Below are 27,549 nucleotides of genomic sequence, written 5' to 3' on the forward strand. Positions count from 1 at the left end.
CTTAGACGTGACCACTTGGCGTGGGCACGCCTAACTACTATAGAATCTTCTGACCGCAGACGAAAATTGCCTCCCTTAAGCGTGACCATCTGGCATGGGCACGTCTAACTGCTAACTTCCTGCCACAAATGCAACAAATCACTAAATGCAACTAACACTTAACAAAAACTCTAAAAACATAAGAAAATTAAAGCAAAAGCCTTGGGTTCCCTCCCAAGCAGCGCCTTTCTTTAATGTCTTTGGCTAGACATTTTCATGTTTATTCATGGAGGATAAAATCGCGTAACTCGTTTCAGCGCTTCATCTTCTATGCAGTCCTGATATCCCTCGTAAATAGAGTAATCTTTGAACACACGAGGTACGGTCTTCCATGGATTAGTAGATGGCGCCAAACAAACAAGTGATGACCTTAAATCTTCACTCACTTCTCCATCACGAGCACTTATTGGTTCGAGATATTTTGCCATCGTAACTCTTAACTTATTCCTGTCATGAAATTTAAAGTCTTCTGGTACAATAAAATCAATTTTTCTAGCAGGAATTAAAGAATAAGAGTTAGGAAAATATTGATTGAGGAATGGAGGAGATGTCACTGCATTTGGAGATTATTCATTGAATTCATTCACTTGAACCATTTGATGTTGGGGTCTCATGTCTTGCACTTCAACTTTCTTTTCAACAGTATTTTTAGATCCTTCTTCTTGAGATTCTCGCAGTACCATGTCATTTGTCAGGATAATTGCACTCTCATCTTCCTCATGGTCGATAATAGTCTGTGAGGGCAATTCTTCACTTATTCGAGAAGTCAATTGCGTTATCCTAGATGTCAATTGATCCATTTGATCTGCCAGGTTACGCATGCTCACTTGTGTCTCCTGATGAAAATTCACTGTCTCCTGTTGAAGTAGATGTGTCTCCTGCTGAATTTGATGTGTCTCCTGTTGAATTTGGTATGTGTTAGTAGCAATTAATTCAACTATTTTTTCAAGAGACATACCTGACATGGATGACGGTTCTTGAGACTCTAGCTGTTGAAAATCTATTAGTCTTTGTTCATAATTAAAATTGGAATCATCCCACCATCCTTGCTCATACCCGTTTGAATAAGAGTCATACCAGGTTTGATATTGAGGTGGAAAATCTCCAAAAGTATCGATTGGAGCACTTAGACCATTTTGAAATGTATGGCATATGTCGATTGAATTATCTGAGGCAAAATAAGTTCCACAATTTGCAACAACCCATTGATCATTAGAAAAAGCACGAGCCTCATAACCCCTTCTAGAAATAAAATCCAATCTATCACCAAAATATGGAATGTTAGCAGCCATAAAGTATATATAAAAAAAATATAAGAGAAAAATAAAAAAAAATGAAAAAAAGATGAACTCAAAAAGAAACAAATTAATCAAGCACCCGTCCCCGGCAACGGCGCCAAAAATTGACAGGTGTCAAACCTGTGCAATAATAATAAATAAAACCTAACTACCACCTGAAGCAGCCAATAATCAATTCGAGTACTGGAGCAGGGACTCTAGATGTGCAATGGATTACTTGATTCACCCTATTCCCGAAGAGTTTGCTTAATCCGATATACCTAAATTAATTATTTAACTGAATTCACTAACTAGTAGACAGTGGCAAGTAGGGTTGTCTTCTCAAGGACTAGCAAGAAATTTGTTTCTTTTCAAGTAAAGATTAATGGAGGGGTTTTTTTGGGCTTAAATGCTAACTAAATAAATTAAATGCAGAAAATAATTAATTAAAAGAAATAATTAGAGAAAATCTAGCCAAGGATACACTTCAGAAATAGTTCATGCGACTGATCATCGATTCAAATATAATTCCAACATTTATTAATAGATTAGTTATAGTTGTCATGCACGCGATAAACAACCAACCTTTCCTTAATTTCTCGATAGTTAAGGTACGACCGTTAACTATTTCTCTAACCCAAAAACAATCCTAGGTACGACCGTAGGATTTAATTTCTAGATTGCATTAATAATTAGAAAGGCCCAATCCTAACTAACAAACACGCTACGAGGGTTTGTTTAAACTAGATCGTATGTTCCCCTGATATAAACCCAATTACGCCAGTTGCTACTGAGATAGAGATAACGAACAATTACGGATTCAATTACCCCTATTTAGCAAAATAACCTATATGAATAATTAATTATTGCGCACTAGTCAATCATACATAAGGGTTATAACAATTAAAAGCACGAAACATATAAATACCAATAAATGAGAAAAACAATTAAAAGCGGTTTAGATCTCACAGTAATTGCCGAACCAATTCATCAGTTGTCCCCTTGACTAGAAATAGGAGGTTAGTCCTCCATTAATGGAGAACAACCATGCGAAAAAGCTGTCTCAAGCTTGCAGAATTGTTCCTGGATTTTTCTCTAAAGCTAATGAAAGCAAAGCGAATGGGAGGGCCAAGCGGCCGTTTTTCCCCTAGGAGTCACGGTTCTCCCCTCCTTAAAGAAAGGAAAACCTAAGTGACTCTCTCACTCCACATCTGCCGCCCCTTATTTCGAAAGCTAAGGAATTCTTTTTGAAAACTATTGCCAGTCAAAACAAAAACCAAGTCCCCTAATAATAGTCAACAATAATGGCTCTTAAGGGTCTCTCACAAAACATACGAGAGATTCCCTTTTTTTCTCCCTTCAATTTCGGTCAAAGCAAGATTGGAAGACAATTGCAATGGTCCCCACTTTCCAAGGTCAACAACCGTGGCTTTTTCCTTCTCCTGATGGTTTTCTCCACAAGCACCAAAATCCCCCAAAAAGCCCAGCCGACCTCCTGAGAGTCTACTTCCCCTTTTTATGTTGGTAACCACGAAATTAAAGGAATTGGTTCTCTTCAGCTTCTTAAGTGGACCTCACTGCTTGAAGTGGCCCACGTGCGACGAATCTTCTGAATTTTGATTTTAAGCACTTTTCATCATGAGTTCCTGCAATTAGCACCAAAATCATATCTGAGTAGAATCAATCAATTAAAATAATATTTAGCTAAAATCAAGGGGAAAATAATTATAAATTTAGCAACAAATTATAACCTATCACATTTACCCAAAACTACCATCCTACCCAACCAAGCCCCTTGCTAGCTCGAATAGTCCGTTGAATAGAGGTTTTTGGGGCCCAGTTCAGTCGATGCGGCAAGGCACATATACGGCTTACATTCATGCACACTTACAGTAACATTCAGTCAATTATCGACCTTCAAGCTCAACTAAATCAAATGCGATAAAGTACACCCTCGACTTAGAAGGCGAGGGACAATTGAGATACACTTCACTAAGAATCATTTAGTAATAATTCATGATAAACACATTTGTCACATAATTTCACTTAAATACACATAAACAGTTAAACACATAAATTCGGAAAACACTCACCAAGGATTCGAATGACTACTCTCAAGTCTCAAATTGGTTTCCTGGTTCATGGCTACTTCCTGGTACAAGTTAATAATTTTAAAGTAAATATATAATTTGTAGATGATCATTTATTATTCTTTTATTTAAACCATTAAAATCAAGTTTGACCTTTCATTCCTTCATTTTTAAGTTAAATCAAATACTAGATTGCCTATGGTTTATGTCTTGTTAAATTTATTAGTTTTCTAGTTTTAAGTTCTCAAAATTGTTCATATAGTTAGTGTCAAAATGCTATGAGATGTTTCGTATAAATTCACCACTAATTTTTCTAGCAATGTACCCGGTCCAGCACTCATTATTCCCTCCACTCCTTCCTCTCACTCTCATGCTCTTACTAGATAGGCAACTCATATTCATTAAGCTACAAAGTAGCCTTAGCTATCATCTATGAAAGCTTACAAAGTTGGAAATTAGATTAAATGCTGGTTAAAAGTTGATTCTCACGGCTAGCATTATCGCAAAAATGCATTCGGGAAACAAAAGAAAGGCAACGAGAAAGGCAGCTTTGCCACTCTCTGGTGTTTTGATCATAACTGGAGCTATACTTATCGGATTAAGGAAAATTTTATAGCGTTTTGAAGTTAAGATATAGACCTACATTTCTTATGAAGACATCGATATCCAGTTCTCACATTTTCAGGGTCAAAACTGGCCGGACATAAGCACATTCTGCTTCACTCCCTCGGCCAACATTCTGCTTTGCCACCCTCTGGTGTTTTGATCATAACTGAAGTTACGCTTATCGGATTGAGGCAAATTTTATAGTGTTTCGAAACTAAGACATAGACACCCAGTTCTCGCATTTTCAAGGTAAAAAATGTACGGTCAGAAGCACCTTCTGTTTCACTCTCTTGGTTGAAGCTAAAAGAATTTCAGCATGTAATGGCTTAGCAGCTGCATTTTTCCCTTTTCATTCCTCCTCAGTTTTCTGTTCCAGATTGTGTACAAAGTATATTGATTCAACTTCAAGTTAACTTAAGCAAAACGGGGCAGTTTATGTTCAAAACTCGAAAGGAAAGCTGACTAAAATTCAGCTCTGCGCAAGGCCGCAAAACTGAAGTACCGCAGCTTGCATCAGAGTTCTTTCACGTATGGTTCTCTCCACTTCATACTCACTAACCTACGACTGACCCCTTAAACTGAAGAAGGAAACAAATAATCTGTTGCATGCACCCCATAACGTTATTAACCCAAGAAATTTTGACATCATTTGCAAGTTCCAGTTCAACACTCAGTTTCTGCAATTTTTCTGAGATTTCACAGTTGTTGCCCGGGATTTACTTCAGCTACAAGCTCTTTTCACTCTAGTTATCAACCCTGCTCTAAGTTCTCAGGTAAGACAAGAAAATAGCATATAGTTTGTGTGAGGACTCGCAAATTCCTTGTATTTTTCCTCAAAAATACCCTTTTATTTGAAAATTAGTATTTATCAAAGGCCACTACCCAAATGTTTCACATTAAGTGTAGATAAACCTAGAAAATAGGGTTTTACGCTTCGGTTTCAAGTTTGGAGCGAAATTAGGGTTTTCACGATTTTTTGCCGGATGAATTTTCGGTACAGAGTAAGAATTAATTTGGGGATTAAAAGTAACTTTTAAGTGAGAAATAATATGTGACTAGTGGCAATGATATAAGGTCTGGTTCGCCTTAGGGGGAGGTGGGGCTGTCACAGGTGGTATCAGAGCTTAGGCTTCAGATCTCGGTAATGTATCCTAGGCTTGAAGTTTAGGATGCCGGACTGTGGGTTTGGTTTGCAATATTAGTGATTCATGTGGGATATCTCGACTTGATTGGTACAAGATGGAATGTCGAGGACGACATTCTTTTAAGGAGGGGAGTTTGTGACGCCCCGAAAAGAATGAGTGTGAGAACTCGGAAATTTTCTAATTTTCTAGGGTTTATTTTATTTAATCGCCCGCCTTTTCTACATTTTCTTTATTAGAAAAATTCCCCAGATAAAGTTTATGAGCAAAGATAGTTTGAAAATGATTTTTCTAGTATCGGTTAGTTTTTGAGAAATTAAAAGCGTATTTTGGACGTGGGACCCGCTAGTGCGATAAATGCATTATATTTTTGACAACTTGTTGGAATTTTGTATTAAGTGATATTATTTTACAAAGTGTTAAGATATTTGTATTGGAGAGACAAAAAGATAAGTTTTAAACCAAAAAGGTGACAAGTGTCACCTTGTGATTTAATCTTGGACTTTGACCATTTGACTTTACCTTTACCTTTACCAAATAAATACAAAAAATTGATCAAAATAAGCTTCATTTTGCAAGCTTCTTGGCCGAATGTTCTTGCTCAAGAAAGAAAGAAAAGCTCTCAATTTCTTCCTTCTATTTCTTGCTCAATCTTCAAATCCAACCAATAAAACTCCAAATCATTCCATAAAATCTCTTTGCTAAGTGGTCTTGAGGTGTTTTGTGGAGTTGTTTGGAAAGCTAAGGTGATTTGTTGCTCTATCTCTTGTGGCTAAGGTGAGTTGTGAAGAACCACTCTCCTCCCTTAATTGATGTTCAATTCATGATTGGTGGTGGTATAAGATGCACTTTTATGGATTATACTTGATTTTGGTTGAATTGGTGAAGTTTTATAATTTTTGGGGATTTTTCTGTTTTCATATGGATATGATTATGGGGTCATGTATGATGATTGGAAATGATGTTTAATGACTCTAGGAGGTGGAAAAAGTGATTAATTACAATCAATTTCTGTTTTGGAAGGAAAAGTGGAAAACTAGGTTTCAATGTTCTTCATTCTGTCCGAATTTTTAGCTCATAGATAGAGGCCGAATTGGCCTTGTCTTAAAACATGAAAGTTGTAGAGAATGACATTTTAAAGGTGCCTACAAAATTTCAGATCAATCAGAGTAGTGTGGAATGAGAAAAGTTGAAATTACTATTGCTGTTCTGGTTTTACCCGAATGTAAGAATTACGCCTGTAATTGGTTGTTTTAGCTGGAATTGCTTCCGAATTGGTGGTTGAGGTCTTCTGATGAAATTTAGACCTGTTTCTTAGCTTTCAGATGGTTTTGGAATTTCTGGATTTGGACTTGTAGAGCCTGAGTTATGATGTTTTCTCTAGAATGCGTTTTGGTGAATCTGTTTTACGTTTTTGATGTAGTATCTTGCATTTTTGACCTAGTTACACTCGAAACTGGGTTGAGTGACCTTCTGCCATATTGTAGCCCTATCTCTTAGTTTCGAAACGGTGTATCTTGCACCTTCATCTGATAATCGTAGTACCTTTGGTACCATTACCGTAAAATGACGTCAAAACCTGTTTTTCTGGTTTTGAGCTTAACTTTCATTTCCGGACTTTTCCCTAGCTTGACTTGTACTAGTACTACTTGGAGCTTGCTGAATGGCTATTGGATGAACTTGTTGTTGTGTGTGTACCTTTGGGTTGGAATGAGGAAATAATGAAGCCATGATGGCTGGAAAAGTTAGCAAATTCAGGGGAAGTGCTGTCCGAACTTTGAAGGGATTTGTTTGCATTGAGTTTGTTATCTAAGACTTGGATTTGAGCAAGGCAATGTTATATGCTGGATGATTTCTGAGCCGTGGAGGTGAGTGACCCTAAACTATTTCCAAAGTACTTGTGAAATGTTTCTTGCATTATTTATTCGATTGCATATCATGCGTGATTGCATGTGAATTCATGACATGATTTGGCTTCAATGAGTTCTGGGAAAGTCTTGTGCTGGACACCAACGTCTCCACTCTGTTTATGGTTCATGTTCATGTTTATCTGGAGCTCAAAAAGGGGCTCCCTCTCAATGTTAATGTTAAATGATCTATTTGAGCGTTGGGTGTTCAAGTGCAATGATTTCACTAGCTCACGAGAGCAATAAACGTACATTTGATCTCTGAATCATGACATCATCGAAATGATCAAAATGCAACATTGTGAAATATATTTGTTTAATGATTTTATTGGTTACTCGCTGAGCTTCTAACTCACCCCAAAAATATTTTATACCCCTCCACAGGGCTCAAGGCGAAGGAAGGACTTGTAGTACTTGTGCACGTGACTGGATGGCCTATGTGTTGTACAATTTGGATTTGGAAATCATTTTATGTATAGTTGAGAATTATTTCTGCTTTGCTTTTGACATGTAATTATTGGAGAATTTGATGTAATATTTGAGTTTTATCTTGTAATCTGTTTGAGGAATGTAGTGAACGACTGAGTCCCGGCGAGAGCTGGGCAGGCGGCCCGCCGAACCCTCTGGTTCGCCTTAGGGGGAGGTGGGGCTGTCACAGTTGGTATCAGAGCTTAGGCTTCAGATCTCGGTAGTGTATCCTAGGCTTGAAGTTTAGGATGCCAAGTCCATGCAGTTCCTTCTCTCTCCCATTTGGCCCTTACTACATTCCACCAGGCCCTAGCTGGCCCTTCAACCTGGAATACAGCAAATTGAACCTGCCTCTCCTCCGTATAGTTCAGGGCAGCAAAAATATTTATCATGGCCTCCAGCCATTTCTCAGCCTCATACGGGTCTGGTCCTCCTAAGAATTTAGGTGGAGAGAACTTCTGAAATCTCTCCAAGGCTCTATCCTGCCCCAAATCAGGATCCCTAGGTTGATTTACAGGACCTTGACCTTGTTGTTCCACCAATCGGGTTAAAATATTGGTCATCTGTTGGATGTCAGTAGCCACCTGATCTCCCCCGGCAGTCTGGGGTTCAGGTTGCTGCTCAACCGCTGCCTCCCTCTCCTCTCTCGGTTCAGGCACCGGTTCCTGTACTTGTTCACCCTCACGGCCTCGCCTAGAACCGCGTTCTCGGTTAGCTTTCTTGGTCCGACCTCTCTTATGTTCCATGTTGAGAGTTAACCAACTAGAAACATATAAACAAGGTAAGGTACGACTCATATATCGCATTGCAACAAGATAACTAGAGGCAAATAACACGTAAGAAACAAGCACTTTATTTACATAACAAACTAGTCATATATACAGGCCAACAAGTCACAGTCAAAGGCTATCACAGCCAAGGAACAAAGAACAAAAGATATTTACATCCACCGTGACACGTCTAAAACAAAAACAAAAGAAGACGTGTCGAGGCACTATGTTCCTAACTATCCCACAAAAACTCCTCAAACCCTGATCCTAACAAGTGGTCTGGCTAGACGCCGACCCAACTGACTCTGAAGACGCACTCAACTCCTCCTCCGAGTCCTCCTCAGGATCCTCCTCAGGAGCACCGGGAACGGCAGGAGCCACAGGCGCTTGGCCATCACCGGCCAAGTCCTGGAGCACATCGTCAACTAACGCCTCACACTCAGTCAGAATACGACCAGTCCGATCTCGTACATCTCCAACTACTCGCATCAGACGTCCAGTCGCCGCCTGAGCCTGCTCGCGGAAAGCATCGGTCCGCTGCTGCTCCTCCAGAACCGAGGCCTCCAACTCTCGGATCCGGACTCCCTGGTCTCGTAGTGTAGCCCGAAGACGATCTATCTCTGTATAGCACCTACGATTGGTGCTACCCAATCGTCTCCGCTCGTCGTCCACAGCGAGCACCACTCGGTCAGGATAGGAGTAGGTCTTCAAGCAATCGCAGCGCCGGATCTTGCGCGCTGGGGACCACCGCTGTACCGGCCCACCAGGAACCTCCTGGTATGTAATCACGCGTGAGACGGGCCCCTCCAGATAGGGCTCGCCAGCAGGAGCGTCCAAAGGTATGTCAGTAGGTACGGGCTGTGACGGCCCCGCACCCCCGGAAGCGTCAGCATCTGCCATCACCTAAGTTTGCAAATAACATTGCAAAAGTAAGTACGCATCACGAAGAAAACAAGGCTAAAGGCTAAGCTCAAGGATAAAACCCTAGCCTATCATATCAAGCACTCAATCTACCTAGATCAATTCATAACCTAGGCTCTGATACCACCTGTGACGACCCCACCTCCCCCTAAGGCGTACCAGAGGGTTCGGCGGACCGCCTGCCCAGCTCTCGCCAGGACTCACTCACTAAGATCACGTGCACACAACCATGAACCATAGATAACATTCACAATTCAAGCTTATAATTTACATTGATAGGAAACAAGGTACACAGTCTCGATATACTTAAACTAGGTCAAAAGTATACAGTCCAAGTACAAAATGTTCCATTCGAGGAATAGCGCGAGTACAAAACCAAAATTCAAAACAAAGTCTAAAGTAACTAGACTACGCTAGCCTTTACACTTCTCACGCTTATCTCGTACCCATGTAAGGAAAACAAACTAATAGGGTGAGCCGAAACCCAGTGAAGTTCCAAATATAAAATTGGCCAACAAGCAAGGAATAACATAGTAATAGTGAAATAGCGAGCAAACAAGTCAAATCAAGAGAAAAGTACTTCATCTAGCCAAGTAATATCAAGTTTGCATTCATATATAAGGATACAGTAGTCATATCACGGCTCCATTCCAGCTTGATCAATGGGTAGTTGACACTCCGTCAACTTTCAAATAATAACAAATCCAAAATAAAACTTCACTACACGCCAATCCCCGTCCACTGATCAAACCCCCTTTTTCGGGCCCGCACGCCACACGAAACACGGGTGGTAATACTCGAGTATATCGAATCGCCGAGGAGATATCACTCCACTCGACTTAACTAGTGACCCAGGGTTCGTTATCTAATCGACCAGGCCCTTGCCGGCTCGACTCGATTAACTAGCTTCAGGGTTTCTGGAATTCCAGGCAAGATATATTTCAAGTACATGTAAAGCAAGTCAAGTATATTCAAGTCAAGTCAAGTATATTCAATAGCAAGAACAAGTCATTTTAAGGCAAGTGCGGTAAAGTACACCCTTGCCTTATCATTCATTTTCACGTATTCATACAAGTCAAGTAAGGGACACATGTAACAAGTACAATCGAATATTTGGAAGCACTCACCACAATAGTGCTTCTAGTTCTCGCGTCGAGGTGGTACTCCGGGTTTGGAGTCCAAATCTGCGAGAAAATTTCAGTTTGAGAACTTTGAAATACGAGTAGGATTCGAAACTTAAACGTTCCGTTCATTAAGAATCGACCAATTGAAATTCATTTGAAAGACACTCGTGAAAACTTGCTCGCTTTTCAAATCATAAGGTTTTGTAACATAGATGTTTGGAAATAATACTTGAGTTGAAAGTACAAGGAAATTCAAGTTTACATTGGCCATTAAGTCTTTTCCTCAAGGGTACAAGTTCGGCCAAGTCTTAACGTATAACACTCAAGAAACATAGTAGCAAAGGTACTCGCTAGTTCAAGTGATAATCACTTAACCTTCACTCAAGTCGCTAATATAGTTTTCTAGTCCTCGAGTAAAAATTCGGGCAGCATGCCCTTTGTGTTTACCTAATTTTCCAGCCATTTAGGCTTCATTATTTTTCTCAACCAAAACCCAACATCACATATATCAGCAATTCATGACAAGAGCCGTTCCATAGGCTCACAATATCATAATAATAAGATTCACAACAATAGCAAGTGCAGAAATGCAATCTAGCACAAAACAGATTTGACGTATGAATGCGGAAATAACATATCCGAAGCTACACTTATCGGATTAAGGCGAAACCTATGCCGTTTCGAAGCTAAGACACAAGGCTACAATGTTCATGAAGGTCACTTAGTCCAGTTTCTAATGTAACTTGGTCAAATTCTCGAATTACTAAACCAGAAACCAATTCGTCGGCTGCTTAATCGCAGAACACTGTAATGGTCATAACTCAGTGTACAAAAATCCAATCCAGGTGTTCTTAGAGGCATTTTAAAGCTGCTTCAGAACATTACAACTTTCATGTTTTGGCCCAGAGCTAAATCAGAATGGATCCTGGTCAAAAAACGTGATAAACTGGACTTAACTGAAGAAACAGACTGCTGGGAAATACTTAGAACAGTAAGGGTATTTTGGACTTTTCACATCCTACGTTGCTCCGATTGAGCTGAAATTTTGTAGGAACCTATAAAATGCCATTCTATACAACTTTTCTTCTTTGACCTAAGGCCAAATCGACCTCTAACACACAGATACAAATTCGGACAGAATGTTGGGGAAATTTTCCAGATTCTGGAATTTCTAGTTTTTAGTGAATCTTTCCTTAATTTCTTGGTCCAATCACTACCAAAACACCTTATAAAACCTCAATTGCAACATATAAGCATCATATAATAAATTAGGCAGAATTTCCCCAAACCCTAGTCATCAAATAAGAAAGGGGAAAACTTCTAAAACATGATGATCATCCATGATTTCACCACAAAATCAAGTTGCCAAGCTTAATTTAACAAAATTGAAAGCAAAACTTTGAGAGATAAGCTTTCTTACCTTGACTAGAGGTCACTAAGAGTAGCCCAAGCTTTCTCTTTCAAAAATCACACCACAAGTCACTAACTAATCACTCAAGAACAAGTTTAATCGGTTTATTTTGCTTGTTTTCTCACTAAGTTGTTGGATTGAAGATGAAATGAAATGTTTTCCCTTGTTGTTTTTCTCCTTGCTCCTCTCGGCCAGCAGCAACAAAATGAAGAGGAAATTTGCTAAGTGTTGGAGTTAAATGGATGGTATTAGTCTTGGGTTAAGATGCCATGAGGTGGTGACAAGTGTCGCCACCAACACCTTTCTTTTTTCTCTTTCTCTCTTGTTATTTCCTAGCCTCACATTCGGTCAAGCTTGCTGCCAAGAGAGAAGATATTTTGCTCAAGTTCAATAAATTTGTCTGGTAAGAAAAATGGTGGTCAAACGGTGCGTTCAATCGGTAATGCGCGGGACCCGCCGGATCGCGCCGTTTTTCTTAAAAACTCACGTACTAGGGTGTTTACTTCCCATTCACAATTACCTACCATCCTGGAAAGGCCAACGTTGTAGCAGATGCTTTAAGCCGGAAAGCTCAATTAGCAAGTTCCTTAGTGAGAGAGTGGAGCCTGTTGGAAGATGTCTGTGAGTGGAAACCCCGTTTAGAATCGAAGAGGGTGATTTTTGGAAATATTGAGGTGAAATCGGCATTGATGGAACGAATCAAAGAGGGCCAAGTAAAGGACCCAATGGTACAAAAGTGGATAGAGAGGATGGAAAAAGGGGAGTTACCTAATTTCAATCTAAGTCCTGATGGAATCCTGAAGTTTCGAAATCGTGTCGTGGTACCTAGGGATGAGGAATTGAAAAAGGAGATTTTGGAGGAATCACATTGCTCTAGGTATACAGTGCACCCAGGGAATATTAAGATGTACCGAGATCTTAGAAGTCTGTATTGGTGGGAAAATATGAAGGCGGAAATTGCCCAGTTTGTGCAAAAATGTCTTACGTGCCAACAAGTAAAAGCTGAGCATCAAAAGCCGTCAGGTTTGTTACAGCCTTTAGAGATCCCTGAATGGAAATGGGAGCACATAACGATGGATTTTGTGTCAGGATTGCCACGAACACAAAAGGGGCATGATGCAATTTGGGTAATAGTTGATAGATTAACTAAGACTGCACATTTTCTGCCAGTGAACATGAAATATTCTTTGGAGAAACTTGCTAAACTTTATATGGATGAGATAGTGAGATTACATGGGGTACCAGTGAGTATTGTATCAGATAGAGACCCCAGGTTTGTATCCCGATTTTGGCAGAAATTGCAAGAGGCTCTAGGGACTAAATTAAGCTATAGTACAGCGTATCATCCGCAAACTGATGGACAATCTGAGAGAACCATCCAAACTCTTGAGGATATGCTGAGAGCCTGTATTGTGGATTTTAGAGGAAGTTGGAGCCAATACTTAACTTTGGTTGAGTTCGCGTATAATAATAGTTATCATTCCTCTATTCAAATGGCCCCGTATGAAGCATTGTATGGACGAAGATGTCGATCTCCAATCCATTGGGAGGAAGTAGGAGAGAGAAAAGTGATAGATCCGACCACAATACCATGGGTTGAGGAAGCGTATGAAAAAGTAAAAATGATTCGCCAGAGGCTTCAAACAGCCCGAAGCCGTCAGAAAAGCTATGCCGATCATAGAAGGAAAGACTTGGAGTTTGAAATGGGGGACAAGGTGTTTCTTCGGATTACACCATTAAAAGGGAAGATCAGATCAGGAAAAGGGAAAAAGTTGCAACCACGATAGATAGGACCTTTCAATGTACTTCAGCGAATAGGAAAAGTGGCTTATCGACTTGAGCTACCAGCTAGTTTGTCTAGGATCCATGACGTTTTCCATGTTTCTTTGCTTAAGAAATATCATCCGGATCCAACTCACATTTTGCCACCTGAAGATGTTGAACTTGACGAGTCACTAACCTATGAAGAACGACCTATTCAAATACTAGATCAAAATGTGAAGGACCTGAGAACCAAGCAGATTCCCTTAGTAAAGGTTCTATGGAAGCATCATGAAGTGGAAGAAGCAACTTGGGAGCTAGAAAAAGACATGCAAGAGAAATACCCCGACCTGTTCACGACTAAAGGTATGAATTTCGAGGTCGAAATTCTTTTAAGGGGGAGAGAATGTGAGGACTCGCAAATTCCTTGTATTTTTCCTCAAAAATACCCTTTTATTTGAAAATTAGTATTTATCAAAGGCCACTACCCAAATGTTTCACATTAAGTGTAGATAAACCTAGAAAATAGGGTTTTACGCTTCGGTTTCAAGTTTGGAGCGAAATTAGGGTTTTCACGATTTTTCGCCGGATGAATTTTCGGTACAGAGTAAGAATTAATTTGGGGATTAAAAGTGACTTTTAAGTGAGAAATAATATGTGACTAGTGGCAATGATATAAGGTTAGTGAATGAGAAGTAAACACCCTAGTACGTGAGTTTTTAAGAAAAACGGCGCGATCCGGCGGGTCCCGCGCACTACCGATTGAACGCACCGTTTGACCACCATTTTTCTTACCAGACAAATTTATTGAACTTGAGCAAAATATCTTCTCTCTTGGCAGCAATCTTGACCGAATGTGAGGCTAGGAAATAACAAGAGAGAAAGAGAAAAAAGAAAGGTGTTGGTGGCGACACTTGTCACCACCTCATGGCTTCTTAACCCAAGACTAATACCATCCATTTAACTCCAACACTTAGCAAATTTCCTCTTCATTTTGTTGCTGCTGGCCGAGAGGAGCAAGGAGAAAAACAACAAGGGAAAACATTTCATTTCATCTTCAATCCAACAACTTAGTGAGAAAACAAGCAAAATAAACCGATTAAACTTGTTCTTGAGTGATTAGTTAGTGACTTGTGGTGTGATTTTTGAAAGAGAAAGCTTGGGCTACTCTTAGTGACCTCTAGTCAAGGTAAGAAAGCTTATCTCTCTAAGTTTTGCTTTCAATTTTGTTAAATTAAGCTTGGCAACTTGATTTTGTGGTGAAATCATGGATGATCATCATGTTTTAGAAGTTTTCCCCTTTCTTATTTGATGACTAGGGTTTGGGGAAATTCTGCCTAATTTATTATATGATGCTTATATGTTGCAATTGAGGTTTTATAAGGTGTTTTGGTAGTGATTGGACCAAGAAATTAAGGAAAGATTCACTAAAAACTAGAAATTCCAGAATCTGGAAAATTTCCCCAACATTCTGTCCGAATTTGTATCTGTGTGTTAGAGGTCGATTTGGCCTTAGGTCAAAGAAGAAAAGTTGTATAGAATGGCATTTTATAGGTTCCTACAAAATTTCAGCTCAATCGGAGCAACGTAGGATGTGAAAAGTCCAAAATACCCTTACTGTTCTAAGTATTTCCCAGCAGTCTGTTTCTTCAGTTAAGTCCAGTTTATCACGTTTTTTGACCAGGATCCATTCTGATTTAGCTCTGGGCCAAAACATGAAAGTTGTAATGTTCTGAAGCAGCTTTAAAATGCCTCTAAGAACACCTGGATTGGATTTTTGTACACTGAGTTATGACCATTACAGTGTTCTGCGATTAAGCAGCCGACGAATTGGTTTCTGGTTTAGTAATTCGAGAATTTGACCAAGTTACATTAGAAACTGGACTAAGTGACCTTCATGAACATTGTAGCCTTGTGTCTTAGCTTCGAAACGGCATAGGTTTCGCCTTAATCCGATAAGTGTAGCTTCGGATATGTTATTTCCGCATTCATACGTCAAATCTGTTTTGTGCTAGATTGCATTTCTGCACTTGCTATTGTTGTGAATCTTATTATTATGATATTGTGAGCCTATGGAACGGCTCTTGTCATGAATTGCTGATATATGTGATGTTGGGTTTTGGTTGAGAAAAATAATGAAGCCTAAATGGCTGGAAAATTAGGTAAACACAAAGGGCATGCTGCCCGAATTTTTACTCGAGGACTAGAAAACTATATTAGCGACTTGAGTGAAGGTTAAGTGATTATCACTTGAACTAGCGAGTACCTTTGCTACTATGTTTCTTGAGTGTTATACGTTAAGACTTGGCCGAACTTGTACCCTTGAGGAAAAGACTTAATGGCCAATGTAAACTTGAATTTCCTTGTACTTTCAACTCAAGTATTATTTCCAAACATCTATGTTACAAAACCTTATGATTTGAAAAGCGAGCAAGTTTTCACGAGTGTCTTTCAAATGAATTTCAATTGGTCGATTCTTAATGAACGGAACGTTTAAGTTTCGAATCCTACTCGTATTTCAAAGTTCTCAAACTGAAATTTTCTCGCAGATTTGGACTCCAAACCCGGAGTACCACCTCGACGCGAGAACTAGAAGCACTATTGTGGTGAGTGCTTCCAAATATTCGATTGTACTTGTTACATGTGTCCCTTACTTGACTTGTATGAATACGTGAAAATGAATGATAAGGCAAGGGTGTACTTTACCGCACTTGCCTTAAAATGACTTGTTCTTGCTATTGAATATACTTGACTTGACTTGAATATACTTGACTTGCTTTACATGTACTTGAAATATATCTTGCCTGGAATTCCAGAAACCCTGAAGCTAGTTAATCGAGTCGAGCCGGCAAGGGCCTGGTCGATTAGATAACGAACCCTGGGTCACTAGTTAAGTCGAGTGGAGTGATATCTCCTCGGCGATTCGATATACTCGAGTATTACCACCCGTGTTTCGTGTGGCGTGCGGGCCCGAAAAAGGGGGTTTGATCAGTGGACGGGGATTGGCGTGTAGTGAAGTTTTATTTTGGATTTGTTATTATTTGAAAGTTGACGGAGTGTCAACTACCCATTGATCAAGCTGGAATGGAGCCGTGATATGACTACTGTATCCTTATATATGAATGCAAACTTGATATTACTTGGCTAGATGAAGTACTTTTCTCTTGATTTGACTTGTTTGCTCGCTATTTCACTATTACTATGTTATTCCTTGCTTGTTGGCCAATTTTATATTTGGAACTTCACTAGGTTTCGGCTCACCCTATTAGTTTGTTTTCCTTACAGGGGTACGAGATAAGCGTGATAAGTGTAAAGGCTAGCGTAGTCTAGTTACTTTAGACTTTGTTTTGAATTTTGGTTTTGTACTCGCGCTATTCCTCGAATGGAACATTTTGTACTTGGACTGTATACTTTTGACCTAGTTTAAGTATATCGAGACTGTGTACCTTGTTTCCTATCAATGTAAATTATAAGCTTGAATTGTGAATGTTATCTATGGTTCATGGTTGTGTGCACGTGATCTTAGTGAGTGAGTCCTGGCGAGAGCTGGGCAGGCGGTCCGCCGAACCCTCTGGTACGCCTTAGGGGGAGGTGGGGTCGTCACAGTTTGAGCTTCTAGCAGAAAATTACTCCCTACTTTCTGTTAACGAGCTGCATGGTCAGTTTTTTTTCCCTCGGATGGAGCTGAAAGGTAACCACTCCCTAAACAAGTTTTCCCTTCAATCAAACTGAGTTTTTCTTAGCTACATTCCAGCATACCACAGTAATATCCAAGTGTACTAGTTGTTTAGAAGGTTATTGCAGTCACGTACCTCGTTCTTTCCTCCTAACGTTTGAAAAAAAAATTGCAGATTGCACGTTTGGTTTCCTGCTCCAGTTCCCCTACTGCTCCAAACTCCTACTCACTCTTGGCTCACAATTCTAAGGCTACAAACTGGAAAAATTGCAGTTAACAATATCTAATTCTCTCCTCCTCACTCTCTCGATCGCAGTTGGATGCAAGAGAGAATCAGAAAGTGTTTTCCTTTTTCTCCCTCTGGTTTGAGTGCCGAGATGAAAGAAAGGTGGTTTTGGTCTCTCTCTCGGTCTTGCTCCTAATATCTAGTTGGTAAGAAAGGAAATGGAATGTGTTTCACTCGGCCACCGCCCAAGCATTGTCTCCGCTGTCTCCTTTCTCCCTTGGTCATCACTTCATTTAGCTAATGGATGGGCAGCTATCGTCATAGGTGTTATTCACCGCCCAAGATTACAAGCCAAGTCCTCCTAATTTCTTCCTTCCAACGTTTAACTTGGTAGGCAGCTACCTAACTTTCATTTGGTTCCAATTCTTCCAAATATTTTCCCTTTCTCGGTCATGAACTTGTGAATTTCTGAGGGTTGGTTTCTAAACAAGGCATGGTAGTTAGTCCGAAGTTCCATGGTTGTTTCGGTCTTTTCATTTTAGTTTATTTGGTTACCCCGAGTCCGTAATTTTATTTGTCTCACACATTGACTCAAAATTTCGTTTGTTCTAATTTGTATGTACCTTGAAAATTTTTGCTTATATTGATCTAGTAGATTTTCACTCATTTGGTTTTAAAGAAAATTAATTAGTCAGTGTAACTTACTCAACTATATAATATATTCAAATGACTCAAATTACAATATGTATATCATATGTTTATTTGCTTCATATAATTTTTTTTTACACCATTCTAGGATATTTCTAAATTCTCAATTTTTATATGAATTCAATTAGGCATTTTAATTTAACCATTTATTCGTTATATATAATATTTCTAATATCAAAGTAATTAAAATAAAAGAAATTCATAGCATACATATAATTTTTCTCGAGTTCTCACAATTTTATATTATATTCATGTCAGAACAATAATTTTTTGATTTTTTATTTTTTAGACAATAATAAAATGAAGTAGCCTTTAATAGAAGATTTTATTGAAGAGATAATAAAATAATTGCCCAAAATACAATATATAGCCATGTGATGCATCCCATCATTGATGGCGCCAGTAACTTTCAATCAGTGTCAGTTGTAATTACTCTAGTCCCTGCTCTTAAAGCATCTTCGACGTTTTGCCACTAGGCTTTTGGTCCGGTGGTCAAAACTGGTGGTGCGAGAGGTCAAGGGTTCAACCACAAATTTATCATTAAAATGTGGCGGTCTTTATTGGTTATCATCGATGGAGTCTATACTCACGTCGAGTCCCTTTCCCCCTTTTCCTAGATTAGGCTAAAATAGGTTATAGGACTTCTATCGTTGCGCCAAAAAAAAAAAACCAATATTTCCACAACTTGCTGCCATGTTAAAGGCTCTAGCAGTTTTATTAACATTTAACAAACGTCAAGCCATATATAACTTGTCTTATATAATTAAAGTAAAAGTAGAAATTAAAAATTCAAATCTTAATAAGTTCAAAGGAACGAAAACCACCAATCTAAACAAGGCATGTTTCGGCTCGAACTCCACGCTTTGGCTCCCTTCAAAACGGCTCACCCGTCCTTTTCCATGACCAGTATCGCCTTGCCGAGATGAGCCTTGTCATGACTCCACCGATCATCTCGAACACCTCGGTGTGAAGCCCTATGATACCTGATGGGACAACAGGGGCCAAGTCACAGTCTGTTGCTTACTAAGGGGCAAGACAGTTGATAGGACCTGCCTGACGGACCTGATGAGACAGGGTGACATGCCCAGTCTGTCAGGACATGGGAAGTTGGTCCCAACCACCATTTCTCTCCGATTGTCCCCTATAAATACAAGGAGGCTACTAAGAAGAGGGGCACTTTTCTAAGCTTACAAGACATATCATCCACAAGCTTTTTCAATAAACTCTCCCCTAATATAAGCTAACTAGATCGTCGGAGGTAAACCGGGGGACTATGCCCCATCTCTAACATTTTGAGCAGGTGATTTCTGTGAAGCTGTACCCACTTCAGGAGCATTACTCCAGCACCAAGGGGAAGTCTGCCGATTCCGAAATTCACCTCTTCAATTGGCGCCGTCTGTGGGAACGCGAAGACATCAAAGGATGAAGTCTACGCGTTCTAGGAGCAGGAAGGCTCTCACTATTGGAGCTGAACCGAGTGCTGAAGCTCAACCCGAAGATGCCTCTGGAGGACAGGGGTCCCCAGAGAATCAGGCTACAAATGGAGAAGTCATAGCCCAAATGGCCGAGTTTGTGTCCGAAAATCCTAATATCTTTGAAGAATTAGAGAGATACTTCAAGAGACAAGGCAAGCAAAAAGCTGAGTCCTCTAAGAGAAAGTCGGATGATTCTCCCGAACTCCCATCTGATGAGGAGTCTGAAGGGAGACCTTCCATAAGGAGTACCCCGAAGCGGGTCCCCTCTAAAGCCACCTCTAGGATGGCCTCAATTTCAAAGGCGTTTTCAAGGGACCTGCTAGGGAAACGAGCCGAGGAGGAATCTCGGCATTCGGGAAGGTCGGGAGTGGATTACATGAGGGCTCCGCCTTTCACTGATGACATCAATAAGGAAAGGCTCCCCCCAAACTTTAAATTGCCCACCATACCGCCTTATGATGGCCGAGGTGACCCGGAGGATCACATTCATGCCTTCATCTCGGCATTCCGATTATATTGCATTCCAGACCCGGTCATCTGTCGGGCTTTTCCAGTATTCTTGCAGGGAACAATTCGAAAATGGTTCTGGAGTTTGGAATTTAGGAGCATCTCCACTCTGGGGGAATTAGTGGACAAATTTCTCCATCAGTTTATCTCTTCCAGACCGACGACGAGGACTTCAGCTTATCTGTTAAATATACAACAGAATCCAGGGGAGTCCCTTCGCGCTTATGTGCAGAGGTTTCAAGATGAAAACGTGCAGATACCTGATCCGAATAAGCAGGTAACCATAGCCGCCTTCACAAATGGGCTTGTTTTCAGGGTGTTTAACACCGCGATACACAAGAAGTACCCTCGAACGCTTCGGAAGCTCTAGGAAAAGGTCGAAAAAGGCATACAGGCCGAAGACTTGAACCGCATGAAAAAGAAAGCCCAAGCGGCACACTCCGGGCATGATTCCCGAAAAAAAAAGGAATCAGGCCGGGGTGATGCCAGTGCTACGGTTGGTTTCCAGAGCCCTAACTAAGACTGCCGGAGCATTTTTGATAGAATTGCCAAGGGTAAGTCAGCCTTTCCAGATTCCAGTATGACCTCATTGAACACCAATCGTTACCATATCCTTACTATCATGGAGCAGAATCGCCATGGGCGGGCCCCTCCCAAAATGGTTGGAAGGAGGGAAAAGAGGAATTCCAACCTCTACTGCGCCTATCACTGGGACATTGGGCACGAAACCGAGGATTGCAATGACCTGAAGAGAGATATTGAAGAACTGATTAAGCGGGGGTACCTGAAGCAATTTGTCCGCAGAGACGAATGCAATACGAGTGACCCTCACCAAGACCATCGGGGCGAACCCCGTCGAGAAAATAACCGAAGTGAACCCCGTCGATAGGACAGAAGAGGGTCCAGAAGCAGCTGCCGACCCCCCGAAGATCCTAGGGAGCCGAGAAGGCCTCCCCGAGATGGATCCCCTGACTATGGGTCAGGTTATGGGCCAAACATAGTCGGGGTCATAAACACTATTGTTGGAGGTCCGACGAGAGGAGATAGCCAAAACTCCCGAAAGAGAACCTATAGGCAAGTCAATTCAGATCAGGCCGAGGCGAGCTCCCGCCTAACTGAAACAATCACCAATGGCCCAAGTGATCCTGTTCCGACTACTTCCAGCAGTCATGAAGCCTTGGTGATTGAATTGCTCACCAATAATTACCTAGTAAAGAAGGTGTACGTTGACCCCTGAAGTTCGGTGGATGTTATGTACTATCGGACTTTTGAAAGCCTAAAATTAACAAGGGACCAGCTAGTGCCCGTGAGAACCCCACTTGTGGGGCTCGAGGGCATGTTGTTCACCCCGAAGGGATGGTTACATTGATGGTGACCGTGGGACGACATCCTCGGTGCTAAACTGTTCCCGTCAACTTTGTTGTGGTCAAATCTGATTTCCCGTATAATCTTTTCATGGGGCGACCTACCCTAAACGCGTTACGGGCGATGTATTCAACATACCACTTGAGCTTTAAGTTCCCCACGCCAGCCGACATTGCCGAGATCAGCAGTGATGTTTGTGCCGCAACAGAATGCTACCTCACTACTCTCCAGACCGCTTCCTCTTCCTCGACCGAGCTGAAAACCGAGGGTAAGAGGTCTCACATCCTCTCGATTGATTGCATAAACCCTCAATTATCCGAGAAACCTGAAAGACTAGAGACCGGAGATGAGGTCGAAGAAGTCCTTCTCGATCCTTCAAAACCCGAGCAAACCATCCGCGTCGGCACTAGTTTACCCGAGCCACTTAAGGGCGAAGTGGTTAACTTCCTAAAAGAGTACCAGGATGTCTTTGCTTGGACCGCTGATTAGGTCGTGAGAGTACCACATCACCTTATGTTGCACGAGCTGAATGTTGACCCACGGGTGAAGCATGTCTAGCAGAAAATGAGACATTTCGGCCCGAAACGTGAAAAAGCCGTCACTGAAGAGGTGGATAAGCTCTTGCTGGCATAGATGATCAAAGAAATGCAATATCCCACATGGCTGTCCAACCCAATCATGGTTAAGAAGGACGTCGGAGGGTGGAGAATGTGTATGGATTTCACGGATCTGAATAAGACCTGTCCAAAAGATTATTACCCACTCTCGAAGATAGACAGCTTAGGTGATTCAGCAGTGGCTTACGAGATCCTCTTTTTGCTAGATGCCTGCAAAGGCTATTACCAGATAAGAATGAGCAAAGAAGACCAGGAGAAAACTGCCTTTTTCACAGATCGAGGAATTTACTGCTATACCACCATACCCTTCGCTCTAAAAAATGCCGGGGCGACGTATCAAAGACTGGTCAACTAAGTTTTGAAGTCTCAAATAGGAAGGAACGTTGAGGCCTACGTTGATGACATCCTCTTAAAAAGCAAGCATGCCTCGGCGTTCTCATCTGATGTAAGAGAGGTTCTCGATATCCTCCGAGATACGAGGATGATGCTCAATCCCAAGAAGTGCATATTCGGCATCACATCGGGCAAGTTCCTGGGCTATCTAGTGTCACGCCGAGGTATAGAAGCAAATTCCGACAAGGTGAAGGCGATTCAAGATATGTCTTCACCTAGAAGCATCCGAGACGTCCAAAGGCTGACGGGGAGATTGGCAGCTCTTAATAGGTTCTTGTCACAATCTGCTACAAGAGCGCTGCCATTCTTTAAAGTGCTGAAGAAGGCAGACATATTTTCTTGGACTAAGGAATGCCAAAGAGCCTTTGAGCAAATGAAGGAATACCTGCATCAACTCCCCACTCTTACCTCACCTCGGGTTGGAGAAACATTATACCTCTACTTGTCCGCGACTGAAGAGGCGGTGAGCGCAGTCCTAATACGAGATGATGGTACCCAGGTCCCAATATATTACGTTAGCCGAGTTCTTCGCGGTCCAGAGACCCAGTATACCCGAGCCGAAAAACTCTTGTTGGGGCTAGTACATGTAGCTCGGAGATTGAAGCCTTACTTTTTAGCTCACCCCATACGAATTAGGACAGGCCAGCCTATCAGGCAGATACTGTCCCGACCTGAAGCCTCAAGACGCCTCATCAAGTGAGCCATCGAGCTCGGGGAGTATGATCTTACCTATGAGCCGCAGACTGCCATCAAGGCCCAGGCTCTTGCCGACTTCCTAGCCGAACTTACCTTTACCTCGAACCAAGACACCACCTTGGAAATGCCGGAGCCACAAAGATGGGCCTTGCACGTGGATGGTTCCTCTAACAGTGAGGGTAGTGGAGCTGGACTACTCCTCGAAGACCCTCACGGAGTATTCCTATGCTCTCCGTTTTGATTTCGTCGCCTCCAATAACGAAACTGAATACGAGGCTGTCATTGCGGGCTTACAGTTAGCTCGCTGACTGGGAGTCCAGCGTATCACAGTTTATAGCGACTTTCACCTCGTCGTATACCAGGTACTATGGGAGTATGAGGCTAGAGAGGAATCCATGCAACAGTACCTCTCTGAAGTCCATCAATTAGTGGCCTATTTCAAATCCTTTGACATCCAAAGGATACTCCGGTCTCAGAATCGACGAGCTGATGCCCTATCCAGACTTGCTTCTACCTCATTTTCTACACTCAACAAGACAGTTCTTGTGGAGGTTCTAACCGAACCCGGTTACATGGAGGAGAAAGTCTATCCGGTGACCTCGAGAGACACTTGGATGACCCTGCTGGTCAAGTTTTTGGATCAAGGCATTCTTCCAGACGATAAAGCCGAGATAAGGAAAGTGCAGCACAAGGCGGCTCGATATGCACTTCGTGACGGCCGCCTCTACAAGCGATCTTATCTCGACCCATGGTTGTGATGCGTCACCCCGGAAGAGAGAGAGCGCACTCTTCAAGAGATACACGAAGGACTCTGCAGAGCTCACGTTGGTTATCGGATGCTGGTCAAGAAGACCTTGCTCCTCGATTATTTTTGGCCAACTCTGAGACGAGACGCCCAGCTTTTGGTACTCTGTTGCCCTTCCTATCAGCATCATGCCCCAAAACACTACCGTCCGACCAATCTTATGGTCCCCATCACTTCTTCCTGGCCTTTTGAGCAATGGGGGACAGATATCATTGGACCCTTCCCTCGGGCTGTAGGCAATTACACCTATACAGTTGTAGCCGTCGACTACTTCACGAAGTGAATCGAAGCCGAGCCTTTGAAAAGTATAACCGGCTTGACCATCCAAAAGTTCTTTTGGAAATGTGTGATTTGTTGCTTTGGGTTGCCCCGGGTCATCATCTCGGGCAATGGGAAGCAATTTGCGAATAATCCCTTTAAAGCATGATGCAAGAACCTAGGAATCCAATAGCATTTCACCTCGGTGGGACATCCCCAAGCTAATGGACAAACCGAGAATTTCAACCGAACGCTCCTTCATGGACTCAAGACCAGGTTACACCACCTCGGATCTTCCTGGGTAGACGAGATCCCTAGCATGCTGTGGTCCTATCGGACTACACCGAGGTCTGCTACTCAAGAAACGCCATTCTTCTTAACCTACGGATCTGAGGCGGTAGTCCCTACTAAGTTCATCACTCCAAGTCCTCGGATGGCGGCCTTCACCGCCGAGGTGAACGACGAAAAACGGAAGATTGACCTCGATCTCACTGAGGAACTAAGAGATGCCTCAGCAGCACGAATAGCTCTCTACAAGAATATCCTCGCCAATTACTACAACACTCGGGTCAGACACCTTCAGTTCAGACCGAGAGACCTGGTTCTACGGAAGAACTCTGTCAGCCGATCTGAACCACATGGCAAGTTAAGTCCGAAGTGGGAAGGCCCTTACCGAATTGTAGAGGTTAGTCAGAATAAGTATTGTAAGTTGGTTTATCGAGACGGTGCCCTTGTACCCCGAACTTGACATACCGAAAACCTTAGTTGTATTATCCTTGAGTTGTTAATGTTCCAGTTAAGTTACTGACATCATTGCTTTGTGTTTAATATTTAGTTATTTTCTTAAACATCACTCCATGGTGTTATTAAAGAAAATAAGGGGACAAGATAAGTAAGAACGAAGTGAATTGGGAAAGAAGTAAAAGATAAATTTCATTAATTTCGGAGGTCGAATACAAGTGCAAGAGGCCGAGGTGGGAGAAGCTCATCTAAAAGCCACCTATCTCGACGGAATCCGCTCCCTCTCTACCATCACCCCCAGCAGCTCCGCCGAACTCATTGTCCGACGCTTGTTCGAATTCGGCCATCTCGCGATTGAATTCTTCTCTGACTTCGGCCAGATCTCGCCCGAATTGGATGCCATTGGCCATGCGGTAGCATAGTTCCTTAGCATCATCGTTGTAGTTAGGCTTGTCCTTCAACACGTCTAGCTGCTTCGGAGTCAGGAAGGAAGCTGCATCCTGGATGGCCGTGGTATAGCCGAACATGAAATTCGACAAAGTCAACTCACCGAGGTATTTCATGAAGGTCTCGGAAGAGCGAAAAGCTTCGACCGCAGTACTACCGGCCTTCTCTATAACTTCCCGAGAAGACTGCTCCTCCTCTTGTCTTCGTTTCTTTTCTTCCTCGAGAGCAGTCTCCAAGGAGTTGATGGTAGTCTTGAAATGCTCCACTTCGGCTACCGCGGTGTCATGTTGCTTCTGGAGTTGGGCCTTTTTTTCCACGGCCACCTTCAATTCTTTCTCGAGCCGAGATACTTTGTCCATGAGCTCGGCAGGAGGCTGGTTCTCGACCATGCTGGTGTACCTCTGGATAAGCTCGGACAAGAAAGCAGAAGTAGAAGCCCATGCAACCGAAGTGCTCTGCATCAGCTCTTCGGAGGTGAGTTTTTTCGCGAATATGTGATCTCGGGGCAGACTAGAATGGACGAGGAGGTGATGGGCAACTCGAGGATCCTTACATGTGTCGTTGACCGAGACATCCTATTCCGGGCACTAGCGTCAACCGGGATGCCTTTTGTCCTCCCCTTCAAGCACGGATTGGACGAAGTGTCGATTCCAAAGGGAGGACCCAGTGACAGGCCCCTCTGGCACTTGGATTTGTTTACCTCGGCTCAGGGGAGGTGGAGCGACGACTGTCACACCACGGGTGGCTACCCCCTCTGGAATGGCCAAGGTCCTGGAGGTGTCTTCCGGGACCGGGATTAATGGGGTGATGGCCAAAGCGCCAGGAGCGCTCTTCTTCTTTTGGACCCCCGAGATCTGACCAGGGGCCTTGCGTTTTTGTGGTCTCTTAACCACCGTAGTCGCTCCTGAGGTGATCAGATCCGCCATTGACGAGGACCGCCTCGGGGTAGGCCTAACAGTTGATTCTGAGATCCGACCCGAGTAGTTTTCGAAAACCCTCCTCATCGTGCTTCCCCGGGGAAGAGTCATTCGACGAGGTAGGGGGCCTCCACCAAAAACCCCTAGGGAAATCCTCAGCCGGGACGAAAAAGAAATTGTGCTTCCACTCCTTTATGGATGTGAGAGCGTCTACCACCACCAACTTCGATACGATCTTGCATCGATTCTCGAAGTAAAACCATCATTTCTCACTCCCGCTATTATGGATGGTATAGCAACGACGAAAGAGGTTGACGATGGGACTCAACCCTTGCTCTCGGCAAAGCATCTCGAACCCAGTGAGAATCCGGACTGAGTTCGGGACTAATTGGGTGATTCTAACACCCCAGTATCTGAAGCAGTTCCGGAAGAATCTAGTAGTGGGCATTCTCAACTCGGCTTCCAATTGGTCCGTATAGATGACAACTCTTCCTTTTGGGGGCCGTTCGGCAGTTTGATCCGGCCGAGGTGTGTAAATGCTGTAATCTCGGCGAAAAAGGTACTTGCGGATCACCTCGTTAGCCGCGGCCTAATCGATGATGCTGTTGAACAACGGTAGTAGGCCGAAGTCAAAGCCAGAGAGGTCGGAAGGGGTAGCCGGTTCTTGTACTCCCTCATCTCAGGGTACTTCGGACCCGAGCTCGTCATTATACAGTTCTTCAGACCCTTCCTGGGTTGGCTCTAGCAATGCCTCGTCCCTGACCAGCACTTCGACCTCCTCCACCCCCGGAGTAGCAGGGTTCTCCTCTCCCTCAGTCGGGTCGGGCCTCTCTGCCGCTTCTAAGTTCGGCCTGACTATTTCTCTATGTGTACGGGCAATTCGAGCCATAGTACGAAAAGTAAAAGGAAAGGGTGACACTTACTGATTAAGAAAAAAAAAAAGAGGTTGGGATGAGCAGGTAAAGCGGCTTGGGTGATCTCTTTCCCACACTTCGGATGCCGCTGTGACGTCAGAAAACTTAATATGGTGGGTGCTTATAACTACACAGTGAAAGGGTGATACATTACCCCCCTTATTTATACAAGTATAGGAGAAGGTGAAAGGACGGTGTCCCTCGAGCTTCCCAATGACGCTTCTGCTCCCCTCATTAATGACTGACCGGCATTCTGACTCCTTGTCACGCAGTTTTTCACACTATCAT

The 27,549-nt window shown here is 42.5% G+C and overlaps 1 protein-coding gene across 1 annotated transcript; it reads left to right on the plus strand.

Moving 5' to 3' along the window:
- Positions 1-24,561: 24,561 nt before the first annotated feature.
- Positions 24,562-25,050, plus strand: LOC113777298. Its single transcript, XM_027322333.1, has 2 exons — positions 24,562-24,927; positions 25,039-25,050. The coding sequence occupies exons 1-2, from the start codon at positions 24,562-24,564 to the stop codon at positions 25,048-25,050; spliced, it is 378 nt and encodes a 125-aa protein (XP_027178134.1).
- The last annotated feature ends 2,499 nt before the right edge of the window (positions 25,051-27,549 follow it).

Source organism: Coffea eugenioides, chromosome 7 (assembly GCF_003713205.1).
Source record: "Coffea eugenioides isolate CCC68of chromosome 7, Ceug_1.0, whole genome shotgun sequence".
Lineage (NCBI taxonomy): Eukaryota > Viridiplantae > Streptophyta > Magnoliopsida > Gentianales > Rubiaceae > Coffea > Coffea eugenioides.